Raw genomic sequence first — 19,576 nt, 5'->3', positions numbered from 1 at the left:
TTACACAGGGAGAGACACAGTTATAGTAGGATCAACTGAGGCCGGATTAGGATAATCATATGAAAATACCACAGGTTGTCAAGGAACTTCCCCTGCCTGCCAGGCAATAGCAGAAGTGATAGCACACAGCTATTATTATTATTAACATTCCCGTTCGTTACTAAAAACATGTCATGTTTCCTTTATACTGTAACATTTGAAACAAGTTACTCTATTGTTTAGATGCACTATTGTTTACATGCACAAACTATACACAGCCACAAAATCGTTGTATAAACTATCATCGACAGGTGTTTCTCGTGGCGTCTATGATGTCGTATGAATTTCAGAGGGATTACATGTCCATAGTCCCATCCCTCCACTTGAACAGGTTAGGCCCAGGTTGTGGCTTTAATGTGATCTATTGAGTATTATAACACTGTCGTTAAGAGCTGGACCGTTTCGTATACAGTAGGTAACCTTCAAGGGCCTATTGAGCTAACGTTAGCCGGCTACCTAACCGTGATCTGACATGGCTCGCAGGAACATCTCTGCCAGGCCGGTAGCTATCTGTGCAGACAGAAGGCCTGCCACTTGCCTAGTTGGCATTACGACAATCACCGATCACATTGATTCCGCTTAGATCGATGCAGTTTACCTGTCGTATAAATGAATCCGCTCTGCGACAGGTGATCCTGACAGCCCAAATGCGACAATCCAATTGTCACTGTTGTTCAATCGTCGTTCTCAGCGATGCTCTTCCTGGAGGAGACCCGTGCCGAGGCTGCCTGTCACTTCCGGGATGCAGAGAGGCACGTGTGAGGATGCTGGATGCTGAGGAGGAGATAGATACCTATCCACATTTACTACTGGTGTCACTTCTCCCACATTAGTGTGCTGCCGCAAATTCTCAGATTGATCTATTATATAGAAAGTGAGTATCTGGAAAGTGCGTATCAATAAATGATTGCAATCCCTTTCATCTGACTACACAGAAAAACTCAACTTTCTGCACCCACATTCTGATTCTGCAGCCAGAAGGAGTGATGCTCGTAGTTGAGCCTGATATAAAACACAAAACGATGCATGTGGCAATATTACTGTATGCATTACTGTAAGTAAGCGCTTTGAGTTGCATTTCATGGACGAAAGGCGCTATATAAATAAAGCTTTACTTACTTACTTACGTATGCATTAGAAATGCATTTTAATCAAATGAAAGTTATCATATATTGATTGGTTCAAAATTGTTTCTAGCAGATGCACACAGTTTACACATTAAGAGTCTGGCGTCAGTCAGGCTCTTAATTTGTCAACTGTGTGCACCTGCTGCAAGAAACTATTTTTGAACGAATCAAAATTGCTACTGTATTATGAACTACCTACATGACTGCTTTACAATATGAATATTTCAATAAACCAGACCCAGGCGCTATACGGTACCTCTTTCCTACAATGATCTTTTTTTTTTTTTAAACCACCAATACTTTATTATTAATGCAGTACAGTACATGTACAGGGACTGCATCAAGTGAACACAACAGGATGTCCCGCCTTTACGTGGTTTCCATTGGCTGTTGAGCTGTACCGAGAGTTGTGACTGGTGCAAAATAACCGTAATTCATAAGCACCTCCCCTTTACTTCCTGATTTGACAGCTGTCACTGTACGCCGAGGTCAAGGGGAAAGAAGCATGGCTGCCTTGTTCAGAGGGTCTAGGAATTTATTGCGAAGGTGCAATAAACATGTCGACCTGTCGGTGCACGGTAATGTCTTTACGTATTAGTGCAATAATCCATAGTTTGTTGTGACGCGTGCATGTGTATAACGGGAAATAGTGCAGGCGAAAAGCCCTTTTCCGACGGCTAGCCTAGCCGAGAATGTGTTCAGTCAGTGGCGGTTTTTCAGCCTGCAATCAAATGTTCAGGAGAGTTGGCCACTCGCTGTGCTTTTAATGTTTGCATTAGCTAAAGACAATACTTCTCCAGTTGACGTTAATGATAGTGAGCATTTGAACTGTGTGAACTGATTGCCAACAATAGCTTTTGACAATGGACTTGACAAAGGATGAGCTGATGTCCCCTAAAATCTAGCTCGCATATTAGCCAATTCCGATCATTGTTTTCTTAAATGCACTTTTAAGTCACCAAAGTCACACAATCTTCATGGCTGTAAGACGTGCATAGTAGCTAGCTAGTCAGACACTGTTATTTATGCTATTCTATCCCTAGTAGTATGTGTTTCAGCAAACATGATCAGTAAACAGTTGATCACCATGATCAACTTTAAATATGATCAGCCTCTTATACCACCTGCATCTCTCTGCCCTGCTGTTGAGTCCTCCTGAGAGTCTGCTATCAACAGTAGACCTCAGCTAGAAATCAGACATTACACAAGAGTGGCTGTGCTCTATTGGAAATGTTGCCACTCATTTTGACACATCAGAAACAATTGCATAAAGGCATTGTCAATTTGTCATAAGGACTTTTCCTACATGTGTGTTGTTTTGCAGACATGGTGTGTGTGTGTGTGTGTGTGTGTGTGTGTGTGTGTGTGTGTGTGTGTGCGCGTGCGCGTGCGCGTGTGTGAGTCAGAGAGTGTGAGTGAGTGAGAGAAACAATGTTTTCTGTCACTCTGTTCTGTGTAGATTTTCAGATTGTCAAATGGTGTAGAAGGCTGATTGGTTAGTCACAGCTTAACCCAGCGTCCCTGTAGACCAGACAGTTACAGCGGATAACTGGCTCGATTTTAAATGACGACTCCCACCTTTTGCACAGTGAATTTCGGCCTCTTCCTTTTGGACGTTTTATAGTCCCAGGCGCAGAACAAGGCAGTATAAAAATAGCTTTGTTCCAGCAGCCATCACTCAGATAAACAAGTCATAGCAACATTGCACAGATTATTTTATTATTTTATCTTTTGTTTTTAGTGAGGATTAGAACATTGAGTACTTTTATTTATGTTTGTCTACTGTCTGTGTTGTTTCTGAAATGTGTGTCAACATGGATGACTCGTTTACTGCAAAACTGGGTACATGGTAACCTGAACCTGATTTACATAACAACTGTGTTCAAAGATCACTTGTATGTTCAGTAGAGTACAGTATGCTCCATGAAGCCGGCATAGACTGATCATGTTACATGTTAACCCACCCTGTTATCAGCCAACCAGGGTCTGTGCATGGGCTGGGAGGCGTGGGGATATGGAGCAACACTGAGTGAGTGAACAATGGTATTGTTCTCATGGTATCTATATTTCAGTAAGAAAATATTGGTTTGGGAGCCAGACAATATCTCACCTTAGCAAGAAAGTGACAAGTTGGCCAAGCAGAAACAGAGTGCCACCCTGGAAAGGAGAGTGATTTACGTTTAAGTTATGTTTTTTTTCTCAGTGGGGCAGTCCCACTCATAGTTTTTCATTTTATTGGACAGATATAGTGAAGAGAGACAGGAAAGTAAGGAGAAGAAGGGAGAGAGGGCATGTCAGCAGGGCATGGGCTGGAGTCGAACCCATGCCGACATGGGCATATGTGTGCACTGTAGACCGTGGCACTAGACCACTAGACCACCCCAGGCCACAGTGATTTACTCATTTGAGACTAATAGCAGCATGTCATCACATTCACTGGTGTAGTGTGTTTGATTACCCTCTCCCTCTCTTCTTCTTCTGTCCAGTGTCAAGCAGGTCGATGGCCTCTAAGACTCCTGTGGGTTTTATTGGGCTTGGGAACATGGGCAGCCCAATGGCTAAGAATCTGCTGAAACACGGTTACCCTGTCATTGCCACTGATGTCTTCCCAGAGTCCTGCAAGGAGCTGCAAGACCTGGGTGCACAGGTACAACCCCATTCACTTACCCCACTCGCTCACTGACTTCAGTGGTATATTACCATTGCACAACAGTGATATAGTAATGATTGGTAATGCACTTTTTGGAACTTCATCTTCATCTTATGTACTTGCATTTTTCCGTTTTGTGACGTGTCCCCTTATTTCAGGGCTCCAAAAGTTATTGGACAAAATCATGTAATGTCCTAATAAACTACTTGAGTTTAGTATTTGGTTGACAATCCTTTGCATGCAATAACTGCCTGGGAAGTCTGCGACCCATTGACCCCACCAGAAGCTGGTTATATTCTTTGGTGATGTCTGCCAGACCTGTAATGCAGCCATCTTCAGTTGTTTCTTTTGAGGTCTTGTTGCCTAAAACCATATCGTCAGGAAATCAAATGCAAGTTAGATTGAAATCGGGAGATTCGTCTGGCCAGTCAACAACTTTATGCTTGTTGGCTTTGAAAAACTCCCTAGTTGCTATGGCAGTGTGTGGGGTAGTGGTGTGTGGAGTAGTGGTGTGTGGGGTAGTGATGTGTGGGGTAGTGGTGTGTGGGGTAGTGGTGGTCTAGTGGATAGTGAGTTGGACTTGTGATCGGAAGGTTGTGAGTTCAAATCCCGCCTGAAACCACACCACTACTAGTGTGCCCTTGAGTAAGGCACTTTGCCCTCAGTTTACTCCAGGGGGAATGTCCCTGTAATTCGTAATTGTAAATCGCTTTGGATTAAAAGCGTCTGCTAAATGGCAAAATTATTAATTATTTAGTGTGTTTGGGGTCATTGTTTTACTGTATGATGAAGCGACATCCAATGAATTTGGAGATAGCAGACTAGAGATAGCAGACTCCAAATGCAAAGTCTAGAATCAATACTAGACACGAGACACCTGTAAAGCCATTTTTCCAGTACTTTTGGTGCCCTGAAATAGGGGGACTATGCATACAAAGGGTTGTAAATTCAAAATATTAAAACCAATCTGAAAAAAGAAAACATTGAATAAAGCTGAGAACCTCCACTTTAATGTCAGCAATTGTTTGATTCCAAGTCCGAACTGTTGGAGTACAGAGCTAAAAGAAGACAATACTCCAATACTTATGGAGGGCACTGTATGTATGAATGTGTTTGTACTTCTTATGTCATCTTCCTTGGTGTTTCTCTCACCCCTCGCCTCCCATCTCTCCCCCCTCGACTCCCATCTCTCACCCCTCGACTCCCATCTCTCCCCCCTCGACTCCCATCTCTCCCCCCTCGACTCCCATCTCTCCCCCCTCGACTCCCATCTCTCCCCATGTCCAGATCCTGGACTCCCCAGCAGAAGTAGCCGACAAAGCGGACCGTATCATCACCATGCTGCCCTCCAGTCCCAATGTCATAGAGGTCTACACAGGTGCCAACGGCATCCTCAAGTGAGCAGAACTCTCTCTATACATAATAGTCCTCTCCACAACCTGTTGGCCAACCCATGCCCATTTGTCTGTCTTTCGTTCTAAATGAACTGTGGGTTCTATCCATACAATGCAAGGACATAGTTAACACACACACACACACAGGCAGGCAAGGACCACAGTGTGACTGTGACTGGGGTGCATTTTCCTCCTCGTCTTCAGAAAGGTGAAGAAGGGCACGCTGCTGATCGACTCCTCCACCATCGACCCCTCCGTGTCCAAGGAGATGGCCTTGGCTGCCGAGAAGATGGGTGCAGTGTTCATGGATGCGCCTGTGTCAGGAGGTAAGGGAGGGCGAGGGCCATGGCCATGAACTTTTTTTTTTTTATTTTTTTTTTTTTTTTTTTTTAAAGACACAGTGACACACTCCATTCTTCTGGAGTTCGCAGAGGGAAATCTATGTTTGGTTATGGATTGTATATTAAATAACCTGTTCTCCACCTATAAGGGTATTTAGACACAGTCGGGTTGGCACAAACTTTTTTTTTCTCCATTGGCACAAACTCTCATAAATGATCTGTGAATTGGAGTTTGGAACTGTCAGTCCGGTCATCTAGGAAGACGTTTTTGCAGATTCTCCCACTGAATCAGGACTTGGCCCCTGATGCGCTATGACAGCAGTAGTATTGACAGTAGTATTACAGGTCTATTGATAATCAGCCTATGTCGGTCAATCTCAAGGTGTCTGGCTATTCTGGGTGAAAATGTAGGCCTTTATGCCTATTTGTTATGTTTGTGATTCCTGTTGTAGTGGGGGGAAATATGCAATTTCATAAATAATCTGATCAGCTTAATTCTCTACTCCAAAATATCGACCTTGATGATACATTCTAAAGTGATTTTGTTATGAAAAGTGTTAGGCTACTTTTGTTTTTCATGATGAGGGACATTTACATGGAATTGGCCAATAATGATAATAATAACTTTTATTTGTATAGCACTTTTCCTTTTGCAAACGTTGCAGCTCAAAGTGCTTAATACAGTATTATTGAATTATCTTTCAATACAGTGGAGAAGCTAGCATTGGTAAATGGATTACACTTATACAGCGCCTTATTCCAAAGAGCTTTACAATGGCCTCTCATTCACCCATTCACACACACATTCACACACCAATGGTGGTGCCGGCCCGCTCATTGGGAGCAATTTGGGGGTCAGTGACAATTGTAATTGTCAATGACAATTATTTCTAAGACAATTAATTGTCCAGAAAATTTGGGAATTGTTACAGGCCTAACTGTAGCCTATATATACACTCACCAAGTGTATACCTGTACACCTGTCAACAGTATAAGCTGGTGGAGCTTAAACTGTTAAGCTGTTGGTGTGGGGAGTGTTTTCTTTGCACACTTTGAGCCCATTAATACCAATCAATGATCGCGTGAATGCCACAGCCTATTTGGATATTGTTGCTGACCATGTGCATCACTTCATGGCCACAAGGTACCCATCTTCTAATGGCTACTCTCAGCATGATAATGCACCATGTTACCAAGCAAAAGTCATCTCAAACTGGTTTCATGAACATGACAATGACTTCAGTGGCCTTCCCAGTCACCGGATCTGAATCCCTTTGGGATGTGGTAGAACGGGAGATTCATTGTTTGAAAGTGCACCTGAAAAGTCTGCAGGAATTGTGTGATATAACCATGTCATCATGGACCAGAATCTCAAATGAATGTTTCTTACATCTTGTAAAATCAATGCCACGAAGAATTGAGGCTGTTTTGATAGCAAAGGGAGGCCCTACCCAGTATAGTATAGTGTTCCTAATAAGTGTTCAGTGAGTGCATGTACTCCAGGGCTGTATATCTGATGGACATGCACAGGTCAATGTCTGCATTCTGATGCAAAATCAACAGATGGTGGATGGCATCATGTTAATGTTGTGTAGGAAAGACAAACAGAAACATCTGGGTGCGCTAGTCACCTATCACAGCATTTTTTTTGTTTTTGTTTTTTTATTTTTTTTCAGATTTTATCCCTTTTTCACCCAATTTGGTAGCCAATTTAACCCAACTTAGCATCCAATTATCCCCTGCCTATTGCATGGGATCCGCCGCACGACCCCGCGGCCGGCAGTCCCAGAGGAGGGCGCCAGGCAGACTAGGCTGACTGGCTCCTCGAGCCCAGTACCGTTATTCCGTCACCCAGGGGGCGGTGTTGCGCGACGGATCCTAGTCCAGAAATACTCCTATACCCCCTCGGAAGCGGCCGGCCAATATGCCGCTTCCCGTGTGCCTCGGCCATATCTGGATCTGGCAGCATTGTTTTTGTGACAAGTTTTGTGTGAGCTCTAAAATGAAAGCTCTAAAACCCATTACAGTTTTTCTTTTATTTTGACTGTTGCTGAAAGACAGTCATAGTAATGTATGGAGCTACCCTCGCCAAAAGGTCCCCTGAATCTTGTATTACTTGCATTTGACTTTTAAGACAAGGTTAAGGGTTTAAATCGTCATGACGCTGTTCCTCTCTCTGTCTGATGGCTCCATGACAGAGCACAGGACCCGCAGGCCTTTTAATAGCTTGAACCGAAATGGAGAAACCCATGTCAGCTCTTTTAATGTTGATGGAGCCATAATGGGGAGTGTCCTGTGTCCGTGCCTTTCATGTAGATAAGAGTTGTAAAGAGTAGACCGACTGCCCTCACATGGAGTGCGGGGGAGAGGAGAGATTAGACAAGAAGGAGACACGGAGCAATTAAAGTCTCCCTCTCACCTCGGCAGGACCAAGCAGGGGGGGGCACACACACACACACACACACACACAGATGCTCATATTCCGATATGCCTATATTTTGACACTATGAGGCCTATAGGCTATATATACACTATGTACCTATATATATATATACGTATATATATATATATTATATATACAGTATACACTACCGTTCGAAGGTTTGGGGTCACCCAGACAATTTCGTGTTTTCCATGAAAACTCACACTTTTATTTATCAAATGAGTTGCAAAATGAATAGAAAATATAGTCAAGACATTGACAAGGTTAGAAATAATGATTTTTATTTGAAATAATAATTTTGTCCTTCAAACTTTGCTTTCGTCAAAGAATGCTCCCTTTGCAGCAATTACAGCATTGCAGACCTTTGGCATTCTAGCTGTTAATTTGTTGAGGTAATCTGAAGAAATTTCACCCCACACTTCCTGAAGCACCTCCCACAAGTTGGATTGGCTTGATGGGCACTTCTTGCCCATCGAGATACGGTCAAGCTGCTCCCACCACAGCTCAATGGGGTTGAGATCTGGTGACTCCGCTGGCCACTCCATTACAGACAGAATACTAGCTGCCTGCTTCTTCCCTAAATAGTTCTTGCATAATTTGGAGGTGTGCTTTGGGTCATTGTCCTGTTGTAGGAGGAAATTGGCTCCAATCAAGCGCTGTCCACAGGGTATGGCATGGCGTAGCAAAATTGAGTGATAGCCTTCCTTATTCAAAATCCCTTTTACCTTGTACAAATCTCCCATGTTACCAGCACCAAAGCAGCCCCAGACCATCACATTACCTCCACTATGCTTGACAGATGGCGTCAGGCACTCTTCCAGCATCTTTTCACTTGTTCTGCGTCTCACAAATGTTCTTCGATTTGTCTGTCCATAACACTTTTTTCCAATCTTCCTCTGTCCAATGTCTGTGTTCTTTTGCCCATATTAATTTTTTCCTTTTATTGGCCAGTGTCAGATATGCCTTTTTCTTTGCCACTCTGCCTAGAAGGCCAGCATCCCGGAGTCGCCTCTTCACTGTAGATGTTGACACTGGCGTTTTGCGGGTACCATTTAATGAAGCTGCCAGTTCAGGACCTGTGAGGCGTCTATTTCTCAAACTAGAGACTCTAATGTACTTGTCTTCTTGCTCAGTTGTGCACCGGGGCCTCCCACTTCTCTTTCTACTCTGGTTAGAGCCTGTTTGTGCTGTTCTCTGAAGGGAGTAGTACACACCGTTGTAGGAAATGTTCAGTTTCTTGGCAATTTCTCACATGGAATAGCCTTCATTTCTAAGAACAAGTTTCATATGAAAGTTCTCTTTTTCTGGCCATTTTGAGAGTATATTCGAACCCACAAATGTGATGCTCCAGATACTCAACTAGCTCAAAGGAAGGCCATTTGTATAGCTTCTCTAACCAGCAAAACCGTTTTCAGCTGTGCTAACGTAATTGCACAAGGGTTTTCAAGGTTTTTCTAATCATCCATTAGCTTTTTAACGCGATTAGCAAACACAATGTACCATTAGAACACTGGAGTGACGGTTGCTGGAAATGGGCCTCTATACACCTATGTAGATATTCCATAAAAAAACTGATGTTTGCAGCTAGAATAGTCATTTTCCACATTAACAATGTGTAGTGTATTTCTGATTAATTTAATGTTATCTTCATTGAAAAAAACTGTGCTTTTCTTATAAAAATAAGGAAATTTCCAAGTGACCCCAAACTTTTGAACGGTAGTGTGTATATATATATACACGCACAGTCATGGACAATATTGGCACCCCTGCACTTCTGTCAGATAATGCACCCCTTCTCCCAGAAAATTGTTGCAATTACAAATGCTTTGGTATTTACATGTTTATTTCTTTTGTTTGCATTGGAACAACACAAAAAAAGCAGAGAAAAAAAGTCAAATCTGATCAATCCACACAGAACTCCAAAAATGTACTGGGCAAAATTAGAAGAAATTAAATTGTAAGAAATAATTGTATTTCAAGCATGTAATGCTCCTTTAATTTGTATTTAAACTCACCTGTGGCAAGTCAAAGATATAGAATATAGAAATTTAGAATTTTAGAAAAGTTCTCAACCTTGTGTTGTCTGTCTGTGCGTACCGCAGTGAGCATGGAGAAAAGAAAGAAGAGCAAAGAATTGTCTGAGGATTTGAGAACCAAAATTGTGGAAAAGCATGGACAATCTCAAGGCTACAAGTCCATCTCCAGAGATCTTAATGTTCCTGTGTCCACTGTGCGTGATGTCATCAAGAAGTTTACAACCCATGGCACTATCGCTAATCTCCCAGGACGTGGATGAAAGAGAACAAATTGAAAGATTGCAACGAAGGATTGTTCGAATGGTGAATAAAAAAACCTCAATCAACTTCCAAACAAATTCAAGCTGACCTGCAGACACGGGGTACAACAGTGGCAGCTCGCACTATCCGTCGCCATCTGAATGAAATGGGACGCTATGGTAGGAGACCCAGGAGGACCCCACTGCTGACACAGAGACATCAAAAAGCCAGACTGCAGTTTGCCAAAACTTACCTGTCAAAATCCAAAATCTTTCTGCCAGAACGTCCTGTGGACAGATGAGACCAAAACAGAGCTTTTTGGTAAAGCACATCATTCTACTGTTTACAGAAAACAAAATGAGATCTTCAAAGAAAAGAACACGGCCCTACACTCAAACATGGTGAAGGTTGACAGATGTTTTGGAGTTGGAGTTGCTTTGCTGCTTCTGGCACCGGATGCCTTGACTGTGTGCATTGCATCATGAAATCTGATCTGACTACCAAATAATTTTGGGGCGCAATGTACGGCCCAGTGTCAGAACGCTGGGTCTCCGTCAGAGGTCATGAGTCTTCCAGCAAGACAATGACCCAAAGCACACTTCAAAAAGCACCCACAAATGGTTTAAGACAAAGCTCTGGAGAGTTCTAAAGTGGCCAGCAATGAGTCCAGTTCTAAATCCCATACAACACCTGTAGCGTGATCTCAAAACAGCAGTTGGAAGAAGGCACCTTTCAACTGTGAGAGACCTGGAGCAGTTGGAAAAGAAGAGTGGTCCAAAATTCCAGTAGAGATGTAAGAAACTCATTCATGGTAACAGGAAGTGACTGATTTCAGTTATTTTTTCAGTGGGTGTGCTACCAAATATTAAGTTGTATCATTTTGTCCTGTACATTTTTGGAGTTCTTTGTGGAATCATATCAGATTTGGCCTTTTTTCTCTGCTTTTCTCTGTTGTTCCAATGCAAACAAAAGAACGACACGTGAATACCAAAGCATTTGTAATTGCAACAATCTTCTGGGAGAAGTGTTGCATTATCTGACAGAAGTGCAGGGGTGCCAATATGTTTGTCCATGACTATATATATATATATATATGTATGTATGTTAGAGGTTGTGGCCATGCGTGCCATGGCTAGAGAGACACTGTGTCTTTAGAGAAGTTGTTTGAGAGTGGCTCTTGAGCTGTTATAGTCTGCCAAGATAGACAGCGTGGGATTGACTGAACTGAGCTTGTGCTTACATGTATATGGAATATTCTGGGCTTTTACTTATTCTAATTCATAACTACCTGCATGCGCATCTAGTTAAGAAAAAAAATTGGGTCTCTCCATTTCATAAATCACACATCGGTTTAGTCTTTTTAAGTCCAAATGGGCACATTATTTAAGAACATATTGATGAATGAGGCCAATTGACTCATTCTTACACACACACACAAAAACACACTCTTTGTTTATTGGCTGGTGTCTCCAGTGAACACACAGGCTATACTTAGTGAGATCAGCCCCCTGTGAAGACACTTCCTCTCATCTTCCACTCACCAACTAAGTCTGTTACACACAAACACAAACACACACACACACACACACACACACACACACACACACACTGTTTACATACTGTAGACAGCCAGTAGTTAGTGAGTGCAGTCCTGTGTGAAGGCCTTTCCTTCAGAGCTAAGGCTCTTAGCTAAGCCTATTTTACTGTCCTGAAATGGCCAATGATTTACCTGTTACCTCTGCCCTGAGCCCCACAGACGCCCATTGGCCGACTCACACTGTCTGTCTCTCTCTCTCTCTCTCTCTCTCTCTCTCTCTCTCTCTCTCTCTCTCTCTCTCTCTCTCTCTCTCTCTCTCTCTCTCTCTCTCTTCAAGCACACACACACACACACTTTATCCCCTCGTCTGCGAAAGAAAGTAGCCTAAAGTGATGAGCTGAACTTGGGGAGCGAGGTCGTGAGGAGAAGGCCTCAGGTCAGGTCAGGTCAGGGCACCTGACCACCACCGTAGTCCTGATGTGTATTAGATTGTAGTTCTCTCCCTCTCTCTGGCTCATTCACTTCAAGGCCTGGAGGAATTAAGTGATGGGGGGGGGGGGTTTCACATGCTGCGTTTTTGCCAGAAGGTGGCGCTCTACTCTACCCAAATAGGGAAACATAGAGAACGTGTGTGTGTGTGTGTGTGTCTGGTGGTTTTTTTGGGGGGGGGAATACAGAGCCACTAATGCTGAGTGTATGCATTTCCATCTCATCCACATCTTGCATGCAAATTTACCAGACATGACAAGTACATTTACACACACACACACACACACACACACGCAAACCGATTGTTCCTTCAGGATTTCATTTCTGTCTTGTTGAATCATTTCAATGTCCTTTTAATATCAAATCAGTCTTCTGTGTTGAGAGTGAGGTAGTGCTTTCTCAGTGTGTTTTTTTGTGTGTGTTTTTTGTGTGTGTCTTTTTTCATGTGCAAAGAGCTGGTGTTTGTGACTGTGTTAGCGCTGGTGGCTCCCACCTCGTGTGCGTCACTAGGGGTTTGGCAGTCGCCCCTGGGGTCTGAGACGAGGAATAATAACCCTGTTAAAAAACGACAATCAAAAAAAGCTTGCTCTCCCCCCCCCCCCCCTCTCCCTCTCTGACCAGTTGTCTGTTCTTGTCCTGCCTGATCCAGCTGTGTCCTGGAGTACATGCCCACACACACACACACACACACTAACTCGCCAACAGGACGGTATATTTACATCCACGCGCACACACACACACACTGAACATGGATACTCTCACTACACAAATACACACTTTCATTCACCCTCATACTGTCTGGTGTCGTTAAAAGTGTCCGCATGCAAACTCGACCCACAACAAAACGGGCTCTTACGTCACAGACTCGGGGTGTTGGCACGGCGACGGCAGAAATAGGAGCTTTGGCTAACGAGCGGCGGGATCGTTAGCGGTAATTACCCAGCATGCCTGTGTCTGAGTCTGTCTACCCGCGGTGGGCCGCCACATCGCTAACGGACGATGGCTTTAAAAGGCTTTAAAAAAAACTTTCATTGTTTTACCAACGCTGGGAAACGTCGCTATCAGCGAGAGAAGTGTGTGTGAATGTGTGTGGGGATATTGCACTTTGGTGGGACCGTGGGAGCTTGCTGTGAGAGGATAATCTCTGTTTTAGCAATACCAATATTATGTTCCAAACAACCAAAGTTGAGTGTGTGTGTGACTAATTTCACCAGAGTATATACAGTCATATTGAGCATATACAGTCATATTGAGTATATACAGTCATATTGAGTATATACAGTCATATTGAGTATATACAGTCATATTGAGTATATACAGTCATATTGAGTATATACAGTCATATTGAGCATATACAGTCATATTGAGTATATACAGTCATATTGAGCATATACAGTCATATTGAGTATATACAGTCATATTGAGCATATACAGTCATATTGAGTATATACAGTCATATTGAGCATATACAGTCATATTGAGTATATACAGTCATATTGAGCATATACAGTCATATTTAGTATATACAGTCATATTGAGCATATACAGTCATATTGAGCATATACAGTCATATTGAGCATATACAGTCATATTTAGTATATACAGTCATATTGAGCATATACAGTCATATTGAGCATATACAGTCATATTTAGTATATACAGTCATATTGAGGAAAAACATGTTTCTGAAGGCACCAACGATACGCAAACGGACGCATATTTGGGACAGTTTGATAGATTAGACAGATTAAGGTAGCAAAACAATTGTTAATCGTCCTTAATTTACACTCCTGCTATTGAGTAAAGTATACATTGTCTATATGTAAATAAAATAAACACTCCCAAGTGGAAGTGATGAGATGAAAGAGACAGCAGCTTGGTGGAGGCTCGTGAATGGGAGAGAGAGTGACATGACAGAGCTGCTGGCCCTGCTGTCAGAGATGACGAACCGGCGTTGGAGGGAGTGTGAGGAGATTAGCATAACAAGCCCTTCACTGAGGAGTCGGGGAGACGGGGAGAGGGCTGGGTTATGACTGGGGTGACTGGGGGTAAGGTGGGGAGGGGTGAGGGGTCCAGGCAGGGGGATGGGGTGGGGGGGGGGGTGATGTTTAGCTTGGACTCCAGATGGAAGCAGACCCACAGCAGCTGGGTGACTGGCCCTCTCAGCACTGCCTGTGTGTCATCTGCTCTGTGTGTGTGTGTGTGTGTGTGTGTGTGTGTGTGTGTGTGTGTGTGTGTGCGTGTGCGTGTGCGTGTGCGTGTGCGTGTGTGTGTGTGTGTGTGTGTGTGTGTGTGTCTGTGTGTGTGTGTCAGTGTGTCAGCTGGTGTATGTGTCAGTCATACTATATGGCTGTCTATCAAATTCCCCCTCCCATATGTGTCACTCATCTGAGGGGCATTTGGATTTGGTCTGTTTGAATGTCAGGGTGTGTGTGTACTATGTGTGTCTGTCTGTGCACGTGTGTGTGTGCCTCTGTATCACAGCTGGTGAATAGGGATTATTACCAGGCTCCTCTCTAAACTCAATGAGATGATTTGGGCCAGAGGGAGGATTGATTCCTGATTCCTGATTCTCTTCTCTTCCTCATCCCCTCTGCTCTGGCTCCTGCCATTGACCGCTCTCCCTTGTGGAATAGAGCAGCCGACTGATGATGATGATGAGGGTCAGGGCAGTGGTAAACGGAGAAGCACTAAGATCCCATTGATGGGCTAATCTTTCTTTGTCTCTCTTTTTTTCCTCTTGTCTCTCTCTTTCTCTCCTCTTTCTCATTCCTTCTTTTTCTGTGTGTGTGTGTGTGTGTGTGTGTGTGTGTGTGTGTGTGTGCGTGTGTTGGTTTAATTGTTTCTCAGGCTTGCACGTTAACTCTGCAGATAAAGAGTCTGTTTTTAACATGAAGGAGAGGCATTAGCGAGTTTGGCAGCTAAGTTGTTGAAAGTGCTGTTTTTTTTTTGGGGGGGGGGGGGTTTGTGTATGTGTGTGATTTTGGTGAGCGCTCTCTCTCCCCCTCTCTATTTTATTTATTTACTTGATATCCGTCAAGCTTTTATGAATCTTGTTTGGGTTTTTAATTAGTTTGAGAAAAAGATCTCCCTCTTCGGTGTAATTATAACGCTGGACCACATGAGGCTTTGCTGCAGGCCCGTAAACAACGCTGCCTCCACTCAAGGTTTAGGGCAGGAGGAGAAACGTCACCACTAGAGATGTTAGAATAACATTTGGAGCCTTGTGTGAGAAACGGTAGCTTGACATTTTAGAGCTCTTCACTGAAGAGCCACTCGTTCAGCTCCAATCATTGTGCCAATTTCCCATTGACATCAATGCAAGATTGAGGCAAATGTCGGAGTTACGCGTGGGGATCTCGAGTCCACCTTAAGTGAGGCATTTTTACAGATTCTCATCTACCCTATTGATACTAGCCTACTACTACTACTAAATAATCTAACATAGAATATTTTCATTCAAGATCCTACTTTCAGTGCAGGCATGTTGGCAGTTATAATGAACTAATATGTAAGATACTTTGCTAAATAAGATACTTTGCTAGCACATTCGTGTGCGTGTGTGTGTGTGTGTGTGTTTGTTGTGGTGATATCAGCCCGGTTAGTTAGCCCCTCTCTCCCCACCTCAAATTGCTTGCTGCAGCACTATAAGAGACACAACAGTAATCCATTATGCCATCGTTAAAGGAAATTAGATGTTTATGAAGTTATAATGGTGTAATGTAGGTGTTAAATTGTTATGAGGGTTCTCTTAGGGATGATCTACTCGGAACACCAGGACACAAGTAGTAGTATGGCTCCGGGTGAACTGCGTCATTCACTACGAAAGCGTGGGAACTGTGTGTGTGTGTGTGCGTCTCTGTGTGTCTATGTGTGTTTGTGTTTGTTCAGCCTCATATTCACAAATGTAGTTCAATTTAAACCCACCACCAATAAAAGCTCCAACTGCTTTATACGCGGCTCGTAACTCTGTGATATTGCCTCAGAAGCTCTGGCTGACGTCTAAGCGGCGGCCAAGTTTGGGATTCGCACCTGTCCCTGATACACACACACACACTCACAAACATTCACATATACAAACACATGTACCCAGTCTGCTTCAAAAAGGGCCCAAGTTTAAGAGACTTTAGATGTTAGATGTCTAAGACTATAATGAATCGCTTCAGTTAATTATTTTGTCTGTAATGAAAAATAGCGCTAATTGATTTGGCTCTCGTTACAGCACGACAGAATCCAAGAGTTCTCTCTGATCAACCCCACCCTCCCCGCCTCACCCCACCTCACCCTCTGTGTGGGGAGCATGATCCTGTAAAGCCTCTGTACCTAACAGTCTCACACACGCACACTCTCACACACACACCATGTAGGGTAGCTTACTGTAGGAGCGGCTCTGGCTGTCCTCTCCCTCCTCTGGGACCGTAAAACCATGGAGTTCACTCATTAATACCAATGCCAGCTCACGTGGTTTAACCGTGGTTGAACCGTGGTCAGGCTGGTTCTGCTGTGTGTGCCTGCCAAGGTGTGTGTGTGTGTGTGTGTCTGCCAAGGCTTTTTGTCGGCCAACCATGACATGTCCCTGGAGTGGGATGAGAGGGAGGCTGTTCTTTCCCAAGGGAATTGTTCCCCTAGAGGATAGAGGGGTACCAGAGACACGTTCACTCCCTTTCGTCTTCTTTCCCTTCCTGAGTGTCCCACTACAGTCTCTCTCTCTCTCTCTCTCTCTCTCTCTCTCTCTCTCTCTCTCTCTCTCTCTCTCTCTCTCTCATATTGTTCTGTAGATTTCATACCTACTTCATAGAAAAATACATTTAGAGGTCCTTCAAACCAAAACAACATTTGTTTGAATCAAGATTTGTTTCATCATCATCCTGAAAGCTCCCAAAATCCACTTCTTCAATCCATAGTAATTGTAAGGGGAGGATAATCTAAAACTAGCATACAATAGACGTACATGTAAGGTATGACTGGGGGTCATCCCACCCTGGGTACGAACACTTTGCTCGGCTGCCCTCGGACAGGCGGTTCAGGACCATGTTCGCAAGGACAAGCAGACTGAAGCTCAGCTTCTACCCCAGGGCCATTCAGGCCCTGAACACAGCAAAGACCTAGGTTCTAGGCCAGTGGCGGCGCTAGGGGGTGGCTACTGGGGCTCAAGCCCCGGATGTTTTCTGAAAAGCCCCGAATGTTTTACTTTCCAAAAAAAAATAAAAAAAAAATAAATAAAATCGTGAGTAACGTGCAGTACCGGAGTCCAACAGAGAGGCAGCAGCTGCGCGACATTAGCCTGCGTACTGCGTAGCCTGCCCTGCCCTGAAGAAGAAGTTATCTCAATCAGTGCCTCTCAATCAGTGCCTGACTTTGTAAGCATGGATATCCGAAAGTTTTTTTCAAAAAAACAATCGCCAAGAACTGTTGCAGCAGCCGTATCAGCAGCTGACAACAATGACGTCACCAGCAGTGATGACATAGATGATGTTTCAGGTTTGTGAATCTTATTAGAAAGGTGACTGACTCACTGACACTTCTTTTCCGGTTTGCTAATGCTAGCTGGCTATCATAACATAACGTTATGTTATAATGAAAATGAAACATAGCAAGGTACTGTTACGGTACATGGTAAGAAATCAAACAAAGGATAATACTTATACAAATAAAGTGAATAACAGGCTGATAGTCTTTGATATCTGCTCTGGTTGACTGAGTAACAAGTGAAAAATAATGATGTAACGTTAATGTTACAGCTAGTAAACATGGAGTAACCACATTAAGTATGCCCTTATGGTAGTATGTATGTATACAGAACATGACTCAAATCTATCCTAAGATGTAACGCTAACTAACTAAGTTTGTTTAATGTCCCAGGGGGGATTTGATTTCACAGTACTATACACAAGCCAACAATACATGTAATATATCGTCATATAACACAGGACAAGACAATCAATACAATATAAGTGGTGAGCACAGAGTCTGCCCTGATATACATACTGTAACATAACTAGCCTCAGCCCATCAATTATGTAATTCTATACAAATATAAATGATGGTGACTGACAGGGGGAGCTACGTGTGCTGACCTCCCTCTGTGCCCAGAACCACCACAATTAGTTTGCTTCATTAAAGGGTGTGAATGTATATGTGTTCTCCAGTGCCAGTCTCTTTTGTCCGCTTTAAGGTGGTGGTAAGTTGAAGGTTGAAGGCAATTTTTTCTGGCAATTTTTTTGAAGGCAATTTTTTTTTTTTTTTTTTTTGAAGGCAAAAATTTTTTTATGGCAAATTTTTCACATTATATTATCCCTCTGGGCTAAGCCCCGGATCTCCTACAATCCTAAATCCGCCCCTGTTCTAGGCCCTGGATAATCTAGACAAATTGATGGCAGCTACTAGATTGAAATCAAGTGCAATACTGAAACACAACTGTGAACATTTCAAACCTGCAAACTGCGACACTTTAAATGAATGTGCAATAACACTATGTGCAATATGACAACCCTCGGGTACATAAGGTTCAGAGATAGGAAATGTTAGAATAGGTATAGCATAGCATAGAGTACAGCACAGTGTTTTATTTGTATTGTATAGTATAGTGGATAGTGTACATAGCCTCTATTTATGTAAACCAGCTCTTTTCCCTTCTTGTTTTTAGTTTTCTTTCCTAGCACCAGGGGAGCCCCCCCTCCTAAATTTCGTTGTATGGTACCTGTACTATATCAATGACAATAAAGACCATTCATTCATTCATGAGTGATAATGGAAAATATTTCTTTAGCTGATGCTTCTGACTCCTTTTTAAATGACTCTAAACTACTTTGCTTGGAGACTCACAGGTTGAATTTGGTGCACCACTGTAGGCTTGTCAAGTGATTATATCACAATCATAGACACTTAATAGTTCAATTAATTGCCTACAACTTTAGGAATGGTGTCCCCCCCCAAAATTAAACATTATCCATTCCTACATAGTCTGTGTGATCCTGATTGGAGAGGATCATGGACATCTCAATTTTGAGTTCCCACCTACTCCTTGCCAGAGACCCTCTGCGCTTACTGAAACTTGGCTGAATGAAATGACCAACTTAGCTCACTTTTTAGTGCAGTCCTCCGTCTCTCACCTCATCCTGCGCCCCTCCCCTAGGGGGCGACGCGTGGTAACGTGCCATTAACAATCCAGGAGTGTCATTCCTGCTGGGATGGATGAGTCGGCGTTCCCAACGCTCCCGAGCCTCATTAGGATTCCTGTTTAATCCGTCTCTGACAGGGCCGGTCGGAGCACGGGACGC

General features: G+C 43.3%; 1 protein-coding gene across 1 annotated transcript in view; it reads left to right on the top strand.

The window, feature by feature from the left end:
• The first annotated feature begins 1,648 nt into the window (after nt 1-1,648).
• LOC308158671 (3-hydroxyisobutyrate dehydrogenase, mitochondrial-like) overlaps nt 1,649-19,576 on the top strand; it is a 30,707-nt gene continuing 12,779 nt past the window's right edge. Inside the window, exons 1-4 of the mRNA XM_080532358.1 lie at nt 1,649-1,744; nt 3,653-3,813; nt 5,104-5,213; nt 5,415-5,536. Of these exons, the coding sequence (XP_080388484.1) occupies nt 1,672-1,744; nt 3,653-3,813; nt 5,104-5,213; nt 5,415-5,536 (466 nt within the window). The 5' untranslated portion in view covers nt 1,649-1,671. The remainder of the gene's footprint in view (nt 1,745-3,652; nt 3,814-5,103; nt 5,214-5,414; nt 5,537-19,576) is intronic.

The sequence above is a fragment of the Nansenia antarctica genome (genome assembly GCF_963989245.1).
Source record: "Nansenia antarctica genome assembly, chromosome: 5".
Lineage (NCBI taxonomy): Eukaryota > Metazoa > Chordata > Actinopteri > Argentiniformes > Microstomatidae > Nansenia > Nansenia antarctica.
The sequence above is the reverse complement of the archived record's forward strand: the minus strand, read 5'-3'. Positions and strand labels throughout refer to the sequence as shown.